The 20,409-nt window shown below is 43.7% G+C and overlaps 1 protein-coding gene across 11 annotated transcripts in view; it reads left to right on the top strand.

Moving 5' to 3' along the window:
* Positions 1-20,409, top strand: part of CEMIP2 (cell migration inducing hyaluronidase 2) — a 132,644-nt gene that overhangs the window by 107,957 nt on the left and 4,278 nt on the right. For all 11 annotated transcript variants that reach the window (XM_082696586.1, XM_082696590.1, XM_082696585.1 and 8 more), the window contains 6 exons: positions 1,999-2,214; positions 5,401-5,609; positions 8,918-9,100; positions 11,424-11,643; positions 14,739-14,837; positions 19,241-19,395. In XM_082696586.1, coding sequence (XP_082552712.1) covers positions 1,999-2,214; positions 5,401-5,609; positions 8,918-9,100; positions 11,424-11,643; positions 14,739-14,837; positions 19,241-19,395 — 1,082 coding nt within the window. The remainder of the gene's footprint in view (positions 1-1,998; positions 2,215-5,400; positions 5,610-8,917; positions 9,101-11,423; positions 11,644-14,738; positions 14,838-19,240; positions 19,396-20,409) is intronic.

Below are 20,409 nucleotides of genomic sequence, written 5' to 3'. Positions count from 1 at the left end.
AGACTGCAAAGAAGACTGAGAAATAATTGTTTACAGTACAGTAGCCCACAGAAATTGTTTTCTTCGTACTTTCATCCGTGCCCTCTGGAGCCTGAGCACACAGGACAGTCTGATTATATACCTTGCACTCCGCCATCTTGCCTGTTCCAAGATGGCTGTGGTACTGGGGGGATGAGAGTCTCTCCTCACTCACTGCTCCCACAAATGGCTGTAACTGGGAAGTGGCTCATTTTTCTCTCATTTTTGTTCACAGGCAGACTCTGCAGTTGCCTAGCTTAAAATAGAACATGGGAGGGGCGCCTGGGTGGTTCAGGGTTAAGCCTCTGCGTTCGACTCAGGTCATGATCTCAGGGTCCTAGGATCGAGCCTGACATCAGGCGCTCTACTCAGTGGGGAGCCTGCTTCCCCCTTTCTCTTTCTGCCTGCCTCTCTGCCTACTTGTGATCTCTGTCAAACTAATAAATAAAATCTTTGGGGGGGGGGGGAAGAACATGGGATAGTTTGACCAGAGTCTGTATCCAGTTTTCCAGAATGGCTGAGGCATGAAACAAGAGCCCAGGTCCAAATTGGGATGCCAGCTTTGTTGGCTGGCTCTCTCTTAGGCCCTATGACTCTAGGGGAAGAGGTAAGGCTACACTAGCAGATCATTTCCCACATAAATAAGTAGGGCAGTCCTTAGAACAGCTAGGGAGGAGGTGGGATGTTCACTTACTACCCACACAGACCTTTCCACACACAGACTTCTAGTGATCTCTGACACACTCGTTCTGAAAAATAGCTCACTGGGTGTTACATTGGCTGTGGAGTTTCCAAGTTCTCACATCCCTGCTCTTCAAGGTAGTGGTCATCAGCCTGGGGGTCTGATGGTGCTGGTGCCCAGGGAACAGTTTGCAAAGGGAACAGTGCCAATTTTATTCTCCCTGAAGAGGTGGGAAATGTGTCCTAAACGTCTCCTAGATTTAACCACAGAAGGACCAAGGGAAATGGAAAAAGGTCCTACAAGTAAGAATTTAGAGCCACTTGTCCCAAACATCACTGATTTTTCATTGAGTTGCCTATTACTTAGATGTTCGGTTGATTTTACAACATCTGAGGGTGATGAGTACATAAAAGCATTTTTGAGGTGTATCTGCGAGGCTTGCATAGTGGGAATAATTTACCACTAATAAGAAGTATCTAAAGACTATAAAACTTGTCACCTGCAGCCTGCTTTGCAGCTGTGTACTGTGTGTTTAATAAAAGCCTTAAATTAACTCTACCTGGCATGAAAATGACTGAGCTGGGTTTGGTTGATGTTGGAGAGAATGTAAAAATAAAATGATGAGCTAGCTCAGAAGCTGGAATTTATAATAGATTTTTTATTTAATTGAGGTATAATTAACAGGCAGGGAAATGCACACACCTTAAGTGTGAAGTTTATAATTCTTTTTTTTTTTTTTTAAAGATTTTTATTTATTTGACAGAGATCACAGGTAGTCAGAGAGGCAGGCAGGGAGAGAGAGGAGGAAGCAGGCTCCCTGCTGAGCAGAGAGCCTGATGCGGGGCTCGATCCCAGGACCCTGGGATCATGACCTGAGCCGAAGGCAGGGGCTTTAAGCCACTGAGCCACCCAGAGTAATTCTTAACAAATATGCGTGACTGCGTGTTTCCCCCTTCCCACGACTGTTCTGATTCTCTTACCAAGGTTAGTTTTGTCCGGAGAGCAGGTAATTCTTTTTAAATGGAAAAAATGGAAAAGACCAACATTAGCTACGTGACCTCCACAAGGCTCTGTGACTTTTTTCTTTTTTCTTTTTTTTTTTTTTGCCCAACCATGTCATAATTAACTGAACACTTTGATTGATTGGGTGCCATCGTTGACATCTGTGAACTGGGGCTCTCGGCTGCTCTAACCTTGAAGCAGTTGAAACGGATATGCCTTTGGGTGCAGGCAGGGGATGCCGACCAGGACCGTAGAAGCCTTCCCATGGTGATGTCCTGGTTTTTCGCTGCCGGCAGGTCTCTCTGAACGTCTTCTTTGGAAAGCCTGGCCCCTGGTTTGAAGACTGTGAGCTGGATGGTGACAAGAACTCCATATTCCACGACATCGATGGCTCCGTGACAGGCTACAAGGATGCTTATGTGGGAAGAATGGACAACTACCTGATCCGCCACCCAAGCTGCGTGAACATTACCAAATGGAACGCGGTGGTCTGCAGCGGGAACTACGCCCAGGTGAGCCGTTGTGCACTGTGATGCCTGAACTCCGACCCCGCTGCCGACAGCATCTCTTCTGGGAGGAGGGCTCTCTTGCTCTGCAGTGTCATTGATCCTTTCCAAAGGATGATTTTTCTTTAGGAAAAAAGAAAAAAAAAATTCACAAGGGATCAGGGACTCATATAATTTTATTTCAAGTCCTCCTCCTTCAGAGCAATTCAACAAGTGGGTCCAAGAGTGGTAGGATGATTTGCCTTTGGTTAAATATGCTTGGGATACAGTTGGGGTGAGAACCTATACTTCCTAAGTCTTAGGCTGGGTTTTCTTGCCATGCTGCCGCTGTGCTCACTGAAAGGGGGATTTATTCTTGGCTTTGAGGGTCATTATCTCTGCTAAATTAGAGAATTAGGCAGGGGGATAAAGATTGGAGGAAGTTTTCTGGCTTAATTTTAAAGGAGTATTAGCTTCTTTGTTGTGGGATTTTTTATTCCCATAAGAAAAAAAAATATGTTATTCTTGCCTAAGTTCTGGGGAAAACAAGGGAAAAAATGGAGAATTAACTATAATAGAGAAGAAAAGAATGTAGTTTGAAATGTAGTTTCTTTTTCCTTTCCTCTTACTCTTAATCAGAATTGCCTGCTAAAACTAAGTTAACCTCGGATGCTGTAAAAATTCTAGAATTAACATAAAACAAAACCAAAAAGCTTTTAGCTCTTTTCTGTAGCTACAGTTTATTTGAATTTCATGGGTGTGTGTCTGAGAGTGGTATGTACTCACCAGTGAAATAGAAAATTATTATAAATGTGCCCGTCAACCCTTTGGATTTCAAATGTATTCGAGAATGTGAATCTAATCCTCCTGTCTTACAAGGCAGAGTAGTAATTCAATTTTTATTGGAGGACAAAGAAAGAAGTAAGTCATCTAATGCTTCCTAGGAGGTTCTAGGAATGGTAGGACCACAAGTCAGAAATTTTCTCCTGAGAATTTGAGATTTGGGCTGGGAGCCCAGATCTCCAGCCATTTGCTGTTACTTAGATAATGTTTAGACTGTATGTTTTTCGGTAAAAGGTAGAAACAAAATAAGACTGTATGTTTTTAGGCAAAAAGGTAGAAGCACCTGGATCTCAAGACGGAATAATAATTGTTCAGCTATTTGTGAATATATTTTAGCTCTTTGCTAACGCAAGGGTTCAAGGGGCTCAGGAAGAAAGGTGAAAACGTAAGGCGCATTTAAGTTAGAGGGGCGCCTGGGTGACTCCGTCGGTTCAGTGTCCCAGGGTCCTGGGATGGAGTCCCGTTACCGAATTTCCTGCTCAGTGGGGAGTCTGCTTCTCCCTTTGCCTCTGCTGCTCTCCTTGTTTCTGCTCTCTTCCTCCCTCTCTCTCTCAAATAAATAAATAAAATCTTCCCGTCCTTCCTGGATTTGGAAGAAGGCAGGAGATTGATTATGATATGTCTGTTACATGTATCCTATTGTATATAATTTTTTTTTAATGTTATAACCTAGTTCTAAAATTATACTGTTATTTTAACGTATATTTGAAATTATACATTCTATATTTGTATAATCTATATAATAAGTATAGGTTAAATATAAACATTTTTAAAAATAAGTATATTATGTTTGTGTAGTAACTATAATATAATATATAGTACATAAATAAACACTAAATAAATATATACTAAATAAATATAAATATTTTTATAACAAATTTTTATACTTTTTATTTTAATAATATATTATGATTTTTATAATATGATTTTTATAGATACTATTATAATTTTTACAATACATACTAAATAAGTATAAAATACTAAGTCAACATATACTAAATAAATATATGTAAATGAAGACCATTGGTAGTCTCAAGCAATATGTTTCCTATCGTTATTTTAAATCTTCAAGGGGTGTTGGAAAGAAGAGTGTTACTATACTGACCTAGTCAGACATGACTGAGATTTGGGAGCATTTCTGGCTCACAGGTTGTATGCGTGAGGAATTAATACGGACAGAACCATAGAACTGACAGGAAGAAAAATAGAGAACTCTTGTGGATTAAATTCTGTTTCCAGCAAACGTTTTAATCCTCCTGGAGAGTTCCGTTATGGGATAGTGATTTGTTTAAGGAAACCGTTCTGAGGTGTGTTCTTTGGAGGATGTCTTTGGAGAAGGTTTCGTTTTGGCCCAGCGAGGGGTACAGCCACTGGAATGAATTCAGGATTTTTAAATTTGTCTCTGTTGAATGTATTTTTTTCCAGTTTTTGCAAAGTGCTTTATAGCTTTTATTTTATTTATTTATTTTTGAATGGGTGAAAAATGACTTCTTGGGCTGATGTAGGTCATGGAAAATTGAAAGCCAAAGCTCTAAGATAATTTCAGTTTTCCATCTCTTGTTTTAGAGGAAAGGCTTTCAGATTGACTGGTGGGTATCAGTTTTCACATTAATTTACGGATTCTTTGTATGTGTGTTCTTCAGACTGAGGTATTTCTTTGACAAGCTGTGTAAGCCACAGAGGTTTTATATTCTGATGAATAAGCCGGCCTGTGGCGGAGGAACGGATGATGAAGGTCTTGGCTAGCGGAATGCTTGGTCTGTTTTTACCATTGCCGCTTAAGTCGGCTTCGTTTTAAGTATAACTTAGGATGAAGTTGGCTACTATTCATTGAGTCTGGCTTAGGTCACAGAACCTCTGTTCTGGAAGGAGGGACTCTGAACTTTGTGCTGGAAAATGTTTGTTTAGGTTATCTGAGCTTTCGTCCTCTGCTCTTTAATTCTTTTTTTAAAAAATTCATTCAGTTTTAATTTTTTTGCAAGATTTTTATTTATTTGAAAGAGAGCATGAGTGTGGGGGGAGGGGGAGAGGGAGAGGGAGAAGCAGGCTCCCCGCTGAGCAGGGAGCCCTACATGGGACTGGATCCCAGGACCCCGAGACCGTGACCCGAGCCACCCAGGCGCCCCTTAAGTTTTTAATTTTAATTCCAGTTTAGTTAACATAGAGTGTTCAGTTAGTCTTGGGTGTGTGAGGGAGTGATTCAACAATTCTACACGTGGCTCAGTGCTCATCACGGTTCACTGTGCTCCTGAATCCCCAGTCCCTATTGTGCCTGGCTTGCCCTGCCCCCCACCTCCCCTCCAGGGACTACCAGCACGTTCTCTGTGGTTAAGAGTCTTCTCCCCTTTACTTCTTGATTGCTTTCCGAAGGTTTACGTGCAGACGTGGAGCACCCAGAATCTGACTATGACCATCGCGCGAGATGAGTACCCCTCCTACCCTATGGTGCTCCGGGGCATTAACCAGAAGGCTGCCTTTCCTCAGTACCAGCCGGTGATCATGCTGGAGAAGGGCTACACCATCCACTGGAACGGGCCGGCGCCGAGGACTGCTTTTCTCTACCTCATAAACTTCAACAAGTACGTCTCCATTACTGTGACTTCCCATAGTGGAGCCCGGCGTCATTTCCTGGGGACAGTCCAGACCGTTTGCTCTCGGAGCAGGGCAAAAATGCCAGTTTTCACGTACTTCGTTCTTAGGTGGAGGCTGTATCTGTCTTGGTGACACAATGAAGCAGTTTCACAGATTGACAGGACCCAATCATGTTAAAAACATTTCTCTTTTGTCTGTGGTGGAGCTGTTGTGGGCAGCCTCACAAGAGGTTTTACTACAGCCTACCGAATGCTCTAATTGAGGGGCCGAAGTTGGGTAGGACGTTCCAGCGGAGCTCTTGGTTATCTAGAAAGTGCAAAGATGTTTGAGGCCCACTTTAGACCTGACAGAAGAGAGAGGCGTGACTGACAACTAACATCAGCTACAGGCAGAGGGGAAAGAGCCAGACGTGAATCCCAGGCGCCCACCACCCCTGCCGGAAGGCATCTTTCTTGTCCCTTCTGGATTTCAGTTGTCCGTCCTAATAACATTACTTTCAATCAAAGGCTCTGTTTTTCCATCAACGTATGCAAGTGTTTTCTGTCTGCCCGCTGACCTAAAGATGAGCGAGAAAAGTTCTTGCCTTTCAGGAGATCCTGTTGTCCAGGTAGAAAAAATTTTAAGTGCGTTGACAACCCAGTGCTATTTTTAGTGGACACGGGATCGAGCAGAAATGCTGCCTACCGGGGCCCACCAGGGCCCGGCCGGGCTGCCCAGAGGAAGTGATACTGAGGGCTCAGTCTTGGTAGAAAAGCAGTGCCGTTGAGAACGGGCTGGCTCTGCTCAGGGACGGATGGATTCAGTGCGATGGGAGCATGGGGTGTGTCAGGGCAAGTGACAGATGACCCTGGCAAGGAGGCATGGGACTATTTTGAGAGGCAGAGGTGACCAGTCTAGTTGCGTGTGATGGTGACCCCGGGGGAGTCCAGGAGACGACTTGGGCAGGTGTTGGAAAAATTGAAATGGCCTATCTTAAAACATCCACTTGAAAAAAAAAAAAAGAAAAGAAAAGAAAACAAAAAAACACCCATTTGAAATGAACAGAGGTGGGCCTCTAATGTGTAGGATTTCAGCTCCGTGTAGGTCACTTCCAGGGGTCTGTGACATATCAGCGGATGCCCTTCTTCTGAGATGTTAGGGCCCCAGCACCTGCTCTAAAGCAGACCATGACTGCTTCCCCCTAACACTTGCTGCTGTTTCTCGGTGCCTTTGCTGGAGAATTGCACCCCTGCCTACGGAGTCAGCCCCAGGCAAAAATCCCAGGACTCATCACTGACGCTTCTTTTCTTCATCCCAACCCGTCAGCGACCAGAGCCTGTCGGTCGCATCTCCTTAGTGCTGTGCGAGTCTCTCCACTTCCGCCCACACTGCTTGCGGCTGAGTTCAGACCATTATCGTCTCTCGCCTGGATCCTACGTGATCTCCCCGCCTCCAGTCCTTAGTTCACACTGTGTCCAGGGTGAGGTCTCTAAAAGCCAATCCTGTGTGGCCAGTCTCCGGAGTGAGCTGCGCAGAAGGCAGTGAAAGAAAGAGCAACAGTCAGAGGGGACCACGGGGAAAGTCAGAGTGACCAGGAATGCAGGAATGGGAAGACTGGTATCCGGCAGCGTGTGAATTTGATGTGAGAGATTACAACCAAAGGATACGCAGGGTTCTGTGGGGATCCCGTGTAACTTCTGAACAAGCACCGAGCAGGAAAAGATCTTTTAGAGTAAAAATCTTTTAAAGTGAAACAAGGCCGAACCCAGAAGTTTCAAAAATCTGCATGGGCTTTTAAAGTTCAGTCAGACTTTCCTAGCCTAAGTAGCTCAAAGTGTATAAAAATTACATCGTGGGCAGAGGCAGGAGGAAGAGATGGACAGTTTTTTCCCCCAAATTTGATGTGATGATAGAACAGTCATAGGTTTTGTCATAGTGCCATGTCTACGAATAATACTTTAAAAATGGTAAGAGCTGTGCTTACTCACTAAACAAAATAAGGAAGATAGAGAAAAATATAAAGAAAATGGAAATAACCTATAATTCTTCTAATCAGAGTGAGGCGTTATAAATGTAGTATTCTCCCCTCTCTCCACCTTTTTTTTTTTTAAGATTTTATTCCTTTATTTGACAGACAGAGATCACAAGTAGGCAGAGAGGCAGGCAGAGAGAGAGGGCGAAGTGGGCTCCCTGCTGAGCAGAGAGCCCGATGCGGGGCTCGATCCCAGGACCCTAAGACCATGACCTGAGCCGAAGGCAGAAGCTTTAACCCACGGAGCCACTCAGGCACCCGTCCACCCTTGTGTTTTTGGAGCATATAAATATACCAGAATTTACTTGACTGCTCTCTTTCTCCATGAGCATGTACCTTCTTTTTCTTCTGCCAGCCCCTCGACACATCCTTTATGCTATTATAAATGATACAGCATAGAGCATCTTTCCTGGTCTATGTTCCTAATTATTCTTTAATGGGATTACTGGTAAAACCTGTATGAATAATTTTAAGGCCTCGTTACATATTATTTTTAAAAATTCGTTGGAAGAGTAGTGGTAATTGTAGAACCCTGTGAATGTACTTAATGCCACTGAACTGTGGAGTTAAAAATGGATAAAAAGATAAATTTTTGGTTATGTATATTTTACCACAACTTACAAAATGCCCTCAAACAGCAAATGATTTAATGGTTTCCGGAAAGTGTTGATTTTATATCTAAAAATAGGATATTACCTAAGGGAAAAAAAAAAACACAGCAATTTGGTAATATGCATTGAAAGGTTTAAAAGTGCATATGCCTTTATAGCCAAAAGTTTTACCACTAAGTATTTATCCTAATGCAATCATAAAAGAAAAAAAAAATATTTATGAACAAAAAAATTCTTTGGAGGGGCATCTGGCTGGCTCAGAAGGTTGGAGCGTGCAACTCCTGATCTCAGGATTGTGAGTTTGAGCCCCACTTTGGGTGTAGGGATTACTTATAAATAAATAAAATAAGTAAAAATAGGGCCGCCTGGGTGGCTCAGTGAGTTAAAGTCTCTGCCTTTGGCTCAGAGATCACAAGTAGGCAGAGAGGCAGACAGAGAGAAAGGGAAGCAGACTCCCTGCTGAGCAGAGAGCCCGATGCGGGACTCGATCCCAGGACCCCGGGATCATGACCTGAGCGGAAGGCAGAGGCTTTAGCCCACTGATCCACCCAGGCACCCCCACAGCAGAAATTTAAGGCAGAGAAGAATCACGGCTGAAATTTACAAATGCTATAGTACTCAAAATACGCAGACTCAAGTGTGGATTCGTTGTTTTATTGTCTCTCCTTTATAGGAATGACTGGATTCGAGTTGGCCTCTGCTATCCATCAAACACAAGTTTTCAGGTCACCTTCGGCTTTTTACAGCGCCATAATGGCTCGTTATCCAGAATGGAGGAGTATGAGCCCGTGCACTCGCTGGAAGAGCTGCAGCGGAAGCAGTCGGAGCGGAAATTCTATTTTGACTCCACCACGGGGTAATTGGGCGCAACCAGTGAAAGAGAATTATTGCTATTTTTCTTTAATGGTGAAATTACTAGTCTTCAGCCTAACTAAGAATAGGTTGGGATAGGACGGCTGTTTAGAAACGCAGCCGATGTGGGTAATTCTCCGCTCATCACTATTAGAGGTTTAGAGACGTAGAATGACTCGTAATTACAGTTGGCAGCAGGAATCGGATGAAGATGTTTGCCGTATACCTATTAAGGCAATTTGGAGAGGAAAATTACCCTTGTCAATAAAGAACCAGTAGGCCCAATTGAAAATTAAAATAATTTTTTTTTCTATGGCAACTCTTAAGATGATTACTTATGTGGGCTAGAGTTCATATTTCAGGGAGAGCTCGTTTTTTTCTTCCTTTAAGGTGATCTCTCAAGTTGACCTTGAGTTTAAAAAAAACAACCAACACCAAACCACTGTGTAACCATGGCATGTTTGCTTTCAACTTTCTCTAGGCTGCGTCTTTCCACTTTTTAATTCTAATCCTGTTCACCCGGGGTCCTGTTGGCTTTGTCTGCCTTTATCCAGTTACAGTCTCTCAGCCTTTGGGCTATGGTAGGCTCGATCTCCTGTACTCTTCCAGCAAGTAGCATGCTCCTTCAGCGTCCATCCCCGAAGCTGACATTCCCATCACGAATGCCATCGTCTGGGTGCCATAAAGATACTCGTGTGACGAAGAGCCATTTCTTAGGCAAATTCGCTGTCCGCTGAATCAAGGACGTGGGCTTGTAAAGCAAGTCCTTAGCGAACTAGAGGTTTAAATGCTGCGATTCCTGTAGTGGGGTTTTCAGGGTGCTTTCTGAGGTCACCCAAAAGCTCAGCCTGGGATGCCCAGTGACATCCCAAGAGGATGACACTGGGGCTAACTCCTGAGGAATGAGTAGGAGGAGATGGAAAAAGAGAGGGTTCAGGTGACCCCAGGAGCAGCGCGGAGAGGTGCATGGAGGCATGGAAGAACGCGGCATGGCATGTTTGGGGGAAAGATGAAAGTTCAGAATGGGGAGACGGGGGCGTGAGGTGGGGGTTCTGTTAAGTGGCTTGTTAGTTTTTGAAGAAGATACCCCTCGTTTGCCCTCCAGGGCTCCCCCAAGCAGCCCTTGTGACTTGCTTTTCTTATCACAATTGTCGCTGATTTTCAGTTCTTAGTAAGACTTCAGACAACCTACTGGGACTTTTATACAGCAGATGACAGAACTTCCACAGTCCCTGTTGGTTTTCCACAGAAATAAGTGGAACACCCCAATTTGTGAGGATGGTCTGGAGATCACAAATGATGAATGATTAACTGGGAAATATTTTTTTTTTCCATTCTGGTATTTTTAGAATCTCTCCGCCTTTGAGGTTCTAATTCTTTTTCATTCTATTCCTTTTGTTGATTTTTAAGTGTATTCATTTTTTTAAATATTAAATTTAAAAAAATTTTTTTTTAATTGTGTGTCAAAAGGCCCAAGCCTAATTAGGTCCCTTTCATTCCTGACAGATGTATGTTAAAAGTGTTGATGGTAGGACAATGGCTGATTTTTTACCTCAGAACTGCAACTTTTCGTTGTTCACTGACTTCGTATTAAAATATGAATTCGTGATCTCCAGTAATCAATCACATTGGATCAGATGCTTTACAGTCTTGACTTCCTTTGGTTCAGAAAGACTAGGTTTGCTGACAGATGTTGGACTGTTGCCTGGAAGTTACTTTTCCAGCCATCTTGGCAGCAGGAGGATAATTCCAAGTGGGCGGGGACGGTTCCTTTCCCTTGATTTTGGCCGAAGTACAGACAGAAGGACCTCAGGCCCATCTGCTCTTCATAAACATCCCAGGAATTGATGGGAGACCGTAGCAAGCATGTCGCAGTTGCTATTTTTATTTATTTCGAATTTATGCCTTAAACTGAAATGATTAATAACCCCCCCCCCCAAAAAAAACACACACACTAATTTACGAAATCATAAACTCAATATAAGTCTAAAATTTTCCAAGGAAGTTTGAACCAAACCAAAGTCCATCCTCCTAAATTACCTATTGAAGTAATTCACTGCAGGAATGAACTTTGGTATGTTCCAGAATGATTGAATCGGGTTATCAAAATATCTCCTGAAAGTAGTGTTGCATTTTGCATTTGACTTAGGGCCTTGGAAGGATAGAAAGGAAGGAGAATCGACTTTATTAGTTTTGTAATTTATTTTCTTTTAAGGAAAAGTTACTTTATTAGAGGAACAGCCTTCTGGGCCATGAGCCAGTGGGAGGCATTTCCGTGAGTTTGTGAGAGGCCGGCTAACATCCCGTGGACCGGTTTGTGTTCTCAGGTTGCTGTTTTTGTATCTCAAAGCCAAAAGCCACAGGGATGGCCACAGTTACTGTTCATCTCAGGGATGCGAACGAGTCAAGATCCAGGCAGCGACGGACTCAAAAGATACCAGTAACTGCATGGCCAGAGCGTATCCCCAGTATTCCAGGAAGCCGTCGGCCCTCAAGCGTATGCCTTCCATGCTCACCAGGCTCTGTCAAGACTGCGGGACCCGCCAGGTAGATAAGAGAGAAGACTGGGCTGTGGGTGGGAGGAAGAACCGAAAGCAGTGTTCTGTTTTGGTTTTTGTTTGTTTCTTTATTTTGACAATAGGCACGTTTTTCTTGGGAACATGTGTCTTGCCAAGTTATAAGTACTGAGGGATTTCTCCTGAATTTTGGCCCATTCTAGAATGCAGTAAGCCTAAGAAGTAAACTAGTCCAAATTTGTAATAGACATATCTGACGCCTGAGATACAGCAGTTTACTGGGGATGGCTCTGCATTTTCTGGTCCTTGTTTTCTTTCCCCTCAGGTGTGATTCTGTTAAAATATTGCTCTTGGGTTTCCATGTCCGTGATGTAGAAGAGTACTTTCTTTTATTGAGAACTAGAAAATGTCTCTTCCAAAAATGCAGCTGCTGTATGGGGCACCTGGGTGGCTCAGTCGGTTGAGGGTCTGACTTCTGATTTTGGCTGAGGTCCTGATCTCAGGGCTGTGAGATCCAGCCCCATGTTGGGCTCTGCGCTAAGCAGGGAACCAGATTGAGATTCTCTCTCCCTCTGCCTCTGCCCTTCCCCCACCAAAATAAATAAATCTTAAAAGAATGGGGATGCCTGGGTGGCTCAGTTGGTTAAGCAGCTGCCTTCGGCTCAGGTCATGATCCCAGCGTCCTGGGATCGAGTCCCACATCGGGCTCTGTGTTCCGCGGGGAGCCTGCTTCTCCCTCTGCCACTCTGTTTGCCTGTGCTCACTCTCTCTGACAAATAAATAAATAAAATCTTCAAAAAAAAAAAAATGCAACTCCTATTGAAAATTGCCCCCCCTTAAGGTGGAAAGCTACTGTTAATTTTGAAGCATTTGCTATTACATTTACCTGTAATTAAAATTACAAACTAACTTTGGCTAGAAGCAAAATTCTTTTCCTTCTTAATTACAAGGCTTCCCTCTGGATCTTAAGAACATGTGGCAATGAAAGTAAAGCCAAAATAATGAGGTCAGACTGGGCATGGGTTTTCACAGGAGGTCACACCAGCTCCAAGTAAAAAAGAAGTATAGAGTTGATATTGCTCTAATTAATATTTAAGTTTTGCTCAACAAATACAGGTTACGGAAAATGGTTCTCAAAGTGTAGTCCCAGATCAACCACATCAGCATCACCTGGGAACTTATAAGATATTAGAATCCTTGGTCCTGCCCTAGTCCTGCTGAATCAGAAATGTTTTTCCTTTGTTTTTGCCTGTGGGTGATGGTAAGAAGCAGAAAGAGGAACATGGATTTATTCTTCCTGTTATCATATATGAATATTTTTTCAGTGGCAACTCACTATCCACAGTTTCAATCTTTCATATCGTTGTCCCACTTCTATTCTCCACCTCAAATAAAACCAGCACATCAACCGACCTGCCAACCAACTCCTCAACCAACCCACCAACCAGGCCACCTACCAACCAACCAGCTAGCCAACCAACTCACCAACCAACCCACCAACCAGGCCACCTACCAACCAACCAGCTAGCCAACCAACTCACCAATCCACCCACCAACCAAGCCAGCCACGTACATGAAGAAGTTTCTATAGATCCTTGCTCGTCCCATGTAATATGTTGACTGTCAAAGTGACGTTTTATTTATTTTTTTATTTTATTTTCATTTTTATTTTCTTGGGGGTAGGGATGGAGGGAGAGGAAGAGAGAGAAGAATCTCAAGCAGACTACCTCCTGAGCATGGAGCCTGACACAGGGCTCAGTCTCACAACCCTTGAGATTATGACTTGAGCTGCAATCAAGAGTAAGACGCTTAACTGACTTAGCCACCCAGGTGCCCCTAAAGTGATACTTTTAGATAATCTTAGTGGGGAAGTAAATTCTTCAGCCTAATTCTCAAGCTGAATTTGTTAAAAGTCCTTCACTACAGAAAAGATTATATAATTTATTAAAGCAATCACAACATGGTAATTTATTTAAATCATTTATTTAAATTTATTTAAATTATTAATTTATCATTGGAAATATCCTAAGCCTATCTAAATGGTTCCATACATTAATGTTTAGCACTACTAGTTTTTTTGTGTGTGTGTGCTTAAAACATTGATTAGAATTTATTTTTTATGTTTTATTATTTTTTTAAAAATATTTTTATTTATTTATTTGACAGAGAGAGATGACAAGCAGGCAGAGAGGCAGGCAGAGAGAGAGGAGGAAGCAGGCTCCCTGCTGAGCAGAGAGCCCAATGCGGGGCTTGATCCCAGGACTCTGAGATCATGACCTGAGCCGAAGGCAGAGGCTTTTAACCTGCTGAGCCACCCAGGCGCCCCTCTAAACCTGAGCTTCTAAATGTTGAGTATCATGACGATTGTTTGCCCTTGGAATGAAGTCGTCAACACGCATTCATATGGAATATATACTTGAAGTGCTAAACTGTGTGAGAGTTCAGCCTGCTTTTAATTGAGAGGAAGGCTTTTAGGGAGGAGGTGCAAGGTGGGATTTGGAGGCTGGGAGTGATTTCAAGGAGTGGAGGGAAACAAGGAAGGGCATTCTGGGGGGGAGGGAACAGCATCTGCAAAGGCCAAGTGGCGGGAAAGGAGATAAAGCACGTGTGGGAAAGCGAGGCTGCTCTGGTGCCTGCAGAAGTCGATAGAACAGCGGGATTAGGGGCCCGGATGTAGCGGGTAGCTTGATTTACGGGACACAGTGCAAGTCAGGTCAGGAAGTTAGCTTGGTGATGCACCACCGGCTGAAAGGTTTTGAAGTATAATCCTTGTCACCTTTACTTTTCTTAGTTCTGGAGTGACTGGGTCCCAGTTTAAGATAACTGGTCTGAAAAGGACAAAGATCTAAGTGCGAAGCACATTTACATAGTCACTTGCAGAATTGATTTCCTGAACAAGATTTCAGTTATTTGAGACTGGGATTATTCCAGAAAATGAGGAACATACCCTTCTTGAATTAAATCCGGATCCAAAGAGGGAATTCCAGGCCATTCAGTCTGTACAAAAAGTTCACTGGGGGGGGAAAAAACCCCAGCACCGTTGGGTTTCATACAATTGAGTTGATTTTGAGGCCCCTTTGAAGGAAGATGTGGTTGACGGAAATACGGAATTTCTTCCCCGTTTAGGTGGTGTTTACCAGTGATCCTCATAAAAGCTACCTCCCCGTGCAGTTCCATTCACCCAGTAAAGCAGAGACTCAGCGTGGAGACTTGACTATTATCTCTGTAAGTACGGTTGGCACATCCCCTGCCTCAGCTTCTCACTGTTGTATTTCGTCAGGTGACATGAATTCTCTCTGGCAACAGGCACTGGGTGGCGAGCAATGTGTTCGAGCTACAAATACCTCCTAAACGTTTGCATTTTTACACACGTTAAATGTATCAAGTCTTTTTTCTCTCTAGATTGTGTTTATGGATGACTTCGAGTGAATGTTGAAAGTGGTTCACGGCGTGTTAGTCCTCTCTTCTAGGTGGGTTTATGAAAGTGTAGGCCTGAGGCTCCTTGGCAACACGTAGAATGTGGGCGAAGAGCCCAGCTAGCCAGCTCTTGGCATGAAGTCTGTTCCAAATCAGGTTGACCCGAGTGCCACTGTCTAAGGAGTTCTCGGCAGGGCAGGTATCTAACCACCTAACAGCTATCTAGCAGGGCCTGATCCCAGTGTCATGCGGTGTCTTGATTTATTTACTTATTTAAAAATTTAATTTTAATTTTTTAAAAGATTTTATTTATTTATTTAAGAGTGGGGGGAGAGAGCACAAGCAGGTGGAGTGACAGAGGGCGAGAGGGAGAAAGAAGCAGGGACCCTGATGCGGGGCTAATCCCAGGACTCTGGGGTCATGACCTGAGCCGAAGGCAGAGGCTGAATCCACTGAACCACCCAGGCGCTCCTCATGTGGTCTCTCTAAAGAGCTCATTTTTTCTTTTTTTTGGTAACTGAGGTATAACTGACCTACAGTATGACATTAGTTTCAGGCGTTCCACATAGCGATTTGACATCTGTGTATGTTATGAAATGCTCACGGTGGTAAGTGTAGTTACCACCTGTCACCACGCAAAGTTACTACAATACTATTGACTCTTTTCCCTATGCTGTACTTTTCCTTCCTGTGACTTACACATTTTATAACTGGAAAAGTCTACCTCTTTTTTTTTTTTTTTTTTAAGATTTTATTTATTTATTTGACAGCGGGAGAGAGATCACAAGTAGGCAGAGAGGCAGGCAGAGAGAGAGGAGAGCAGGCTCCCTACTGAGCAGAGAGCCCGATGCAGGGCTCGATCCCAGGACCCTGAGATCATGACCTGAGCCGAAGGCAGAGGGTTAACCCACTGAGCCACCCAGGTGCCCCAAGTCTTTACCTCTTAATCCTATACCCGTTTGACCCATCCTCTAACCACAGGAGCTCAGTTTTTTAAAGTGGTGGGCAAAACAGCCACAAATCCATATGTATGCGGACAAAATTGCATCTTACTCGTTTGTTTCCTTTCCCAGTTTCTTTTATTGTGTTAAAATATACATAACATCGAATTCATTATCTTACTCATTTTTTTTTAAGATTTTATTTATTTATTTGACAGAGAGAGATCCCAAATAGGCAGAGAGGCAGGCAGAGAGAGAGAGAGAGAGGAGGAAGCAGGCTCCCTGCTGAGCAGAGAGCCTGGGACTTGTTCCCAGGACCCTGAGATCATGACCTGAACTGAAGGCAGTGGCTTAACCCACTGAGCCACCCAGGCGCCCCTGTCTTACCCATTTTTAAGTTGTATAGTTCAGTGGTGTGAAGTACATTCAGATGGTGTGCAAGCATCACCATCATCCGTCTCCAGGACTGAGCTCTGCATCAGGAACTTCTTAACAACCCTGAATTAAGAATATCCCTGCGTTGGGGGAGGGGAGGGTGAAATGGTGTGTTACTCATCAACAGGCATGTAGTTTCAGGTGAGTAAGATGAATAAGGTCTCCAGGTCTGCTGTATCCCCTTGTCCCTGCAGTCTGTAATTATGTATCGTACAGTTAAAATTGGTTAAGTGGATGGATCTCGTGACTTCACATACACAAAATTTAAATAAATAGAGACTATCCCTATTTAAATGGAGCTCAAAGATTTTCTGACTATATATTTATGCCTGTTGCCCTTTGTTAACAGTTCATTTTGTAGTATGTTCATGATGTAGCGTGTTTTTTTTTTTTAATTTTATTTATTATTTGACAGACAGAGATCACAAGTAGGCAGAGAGGCAGGCAGAGAGAGGAGGAAGCAGGCTCCCTGCTGAGCAGAGAGCCTGATTCGGGGCTCGATCCCAAAACCCTGAGATCATGACCGGAGCTGAAGGCAGAGGCTTAACCCACTGCCACCCAGGTGCCCCCATGATGTAGGTTTTTTCTGGCATAAAACTTGTTAGCTCGGCATCTCAGGGCAGTCGGCGGCGTGGAGAACCTGACCCCAGCCTTGTTGGCGTGGCAATCCATTGCAGAAGGGAAGCGAGTGGGTGCTTAGTCTCTCTGCTCTACTAACTTCACTAAACACTTTGAGAAGATAATGTTTAGCTCGCCCAATAAATCTCAGGCAGGCTCTGCTCCAGCGTCTGAAGACACATTTTATTTTATTTATTTATTTATTTATTTATTTTTTAAAGATTTTATTTATTAATTTGACAGAGAGAAATCACAAGTAGACGGAGAGGCAGCCAGAGAGAGAGAGAGAGGGAAGCAGGCTCCCTGCTGTGCAGAGAGCCGGATGTGGGACTCGATCCCAGGACCCTGAGATCATGACCTGAGCTGAAGGCAGCAGCTTAACCCACTGAGCCACCCAGGCGCCTCTGAAGACACATTTTAAACTCCTTTGCTGAACACTGGGTGCTCAGGACCCCAGAAAAGTCCCACAACATTGTGTTCTGTCATATTTACCTCCAGTGGTTTACCCAAGCATTGCCTGAAGTCTTTGCTAAGACATGGTGTCGCTTTAGTCTTTTGTGATTTCTTTAAGCAATAGGTTTTTAGGGGGTTCTTTTCAAGAGGACAGTTTAAGTGTGTAGAGGATCATTATGTATTTTTTCTCAAATGTATCTCAGTTTTAGGTATTCAGATTTTTTTAAAAAATAAGAGAATCACTTCCCATCTTCCCAAGAATGAAGTGGTACTTGATCTCAAGGATTTTCAGAATTGTTCCCTGGATTAGAACAATATAAACGTAGCCAACAAAGTCATCTGACTCCTGTGAGACAAGGAGTGATTAGAAATAAAATTTAGGGGCACCTGGGTGGCTCAGTCAATTGGGCATCTGACTTTGGCTCGGGCCTATGATCTGGGGGTTCTAGGATCGAGTCCCGTGTTGGGCTCTGTGCTTAGTTCGGAATCTGCTTGTCTTTCTGACCCCACCCCCGCTCTTCCTCTCAAATAAATAAATTCTTAAAAAAAATAAATAAGGGGCGCCTGGGTGGCTCGTTGGGTTAGGCCACTGCCTTCGGCTTGGGTCATGATCTCGGGGTCCTGGGATTGAGTCCCGCATCGGGCTCTCTGCTCGGCAGGGAGCCTGCTTCCTCCTCTCTGTCTCTCTACCTGCCTCTCTGCCTATTTGTGATCTCTCTCTGTCAAATAAATAAATAAAATCTTTAAAAATAAATAAATAAATAAATAAAATTTAAGTGCTATTTCCCCAAACATGAACAAGTGTTGTTAGCTTTTAGCATAGTTTCTGATTTTACACATTTTCCCCCAAGAAAAAACTTTTCTTTTTCTTTTTAGTAATCTCTTTTCTTTAAGTAATCTCTATATTAGTGCAGGGCTTAAACTCAGGACCCCAAGATCAAAAGCCATACTCTCCTCCGACTGAGCCAGCCAGGCGCCCCAATTTTACATATCTAAAATAGAAACCGCGCCTATGGCTTAAATTAGTGTTCAGTCATTTTTTAGTCCAGCGAATTTTTTTTTCCCTTCTTTTCTGGCTGACGAGTTAATGATATTTGGATGTGTCTGGAGTTCCTTTTTCTTGAAGAGGTCTCAAACCACTAATTTAATTTCGAGAGGACTACTGGAAATTTCAGCTCACAATAAATTATGAACAAAATTTATTAATACCTTGTGGCTTAACATCCTGGTGAAATTACCCCCATTTCGTTTTGATTTTAAGGGAGAGCTATGGGTAGAACAAAGGAGATGAGGCCATGTGGCTCCATCAGTGTTCCAAACCTAAACTCTAATGGGGGGTTTCTGTGTCGGGGAAGGCATGATATTTTTTTCTGAACCAGTGTGGCAGTAAGTGAGCGGCGGGAACAGTGGTACTGAGGCTGACACCTGATCTCTGCGGGTTGGAGCTTTGACCCCAGTGAGAGAGTGGAATAGGCATGGAGTTCTCCAACCTGCAGTGAGAGTCCTGCTACTCAGCTGAGTGGGGACCTCCAGGCTTTGCTCGGAGATTTCAATCCAACCGGTAAAGACCCAGCAAAGGCACAGTCTGCGAGAGAACACTGGCAGGGTTTCAGATGTTGGTAGAGAAAGAGTCACTGGGTTATGCAGTTTGAATCCTGGAAATAGAATTTGATTCATGGGTTTAGAAGACCGAGGGAAAGGCTAGAAAGATTCTTCTTGGAGGTAGGAACGAGGTGATGACAGCAGATGTTTCTCTGTTCCCAGGTCAACGGCACCGACTTTACCATCCAGAACGCAGGTGTCCTCCTCCTTATTGTGGATGCCTGTAGCGTGCCCTTCCGGTTAATGGAAAAAAAGATTTTCTCTCCTGCTGATGTCAGTCGCATGGAAGAGTATTTGAGAACAGGCATCCCTCCAAGGTAGGTGACGCTTGTTCTGCAAGAGGGGACGGGCCATCGCAACAGGTGACACCTGGTTAACTCTTGAGCTTTGGTTTGTCTTTCCAGCCTTTTATGGTGTGGGCTTTTAGGGCTGTTGAAAGGGGGTCATTTCTTCCTTGTCTCAGATTAGTGCCCATGGTCTACGCTGCATAGCATTGCTTGGTGAAAGCCCAGATGTGAGTGGAGTTTGCAAATGGTGTGAAGACTCTCCACGTGGGATTCAATATTTTGAAAGTTCAGAATTTCAATATTTTGAAAGTTCAGTATTTTGAAATACTAAATAATATTTTCCCACTTTTTAGTGTTTGGGCGATTATATTGCACCTAACTTACTCAGGAAGGTTCATTTCCAGTTTAAAGCAATTTTATAGACAGTTTGACCTTCGTGGCCATCCATGGTACTGATAAGTTCTCAGATGGCCTTGTGCTGTGAATTCCCCACCTAGCGCAGGTGGAAGTGACTGGAAAGGAGTCAATTCAGTTTTAAGTGGGCTAGTATCTGGTCTCTCTTTTAAAAGCCCTGGCCCGATGGGTCTTGTTTCGTTGGTCTCTGAAGAAGAATGCACATGAGCAAAACCTTTCTTTTGGGGGGGATGGTTAGACCCTGCCTGGAGGCAAGGAGATGAATTCAGGCTCCTCTCTGCTGCCTGGCTGTGCGGCAGACGCTAACTTACATGCAGACCTTTGTTCAGTGAGGGAGCTAAGGGAAGCATAAGCTTCCTGGGGAGTAAGGTCCTGTCTGGTTTTTGAATGCATCTTCCATCATCTGATGACTTACACTCTTTACATATGACAAGACCAAAAAAGTTTTCTTTTTTTTTTTTTTTTTAAGATTTTACTTATTCATTTGAGAGGCAGAGATCACAAGCAGGCAGAGAGGCAGGCAGAGAGAGTTGTGGGAGAAGCAGGCTCCCCGTTGAGCAGAGAGCTTGATGCGGGGCTCCATCCCAGGACCTTGGGTTCATGACCCAAGGTGAAGGCAGAGGCTTAACC

The sequence above is a fragment of the Mustela nivalis genome (genome assembly GCF_964662115.1).
Source record: "Mustela nivalis genome assembly, chromosome: 13".
NCBI classification, from domain to species: domain Eukaryota; kingdom Metazoa; phylum Chordata; class Mammalia; order Carnivora; family Mustelidae; genus Mustela; species Mustela nivalis.
The sequence above is the reverse complement of the archived record's forward strand: the minus strand, read 5'-3'. Positions and strand labels throughout refer to the sequence as shown.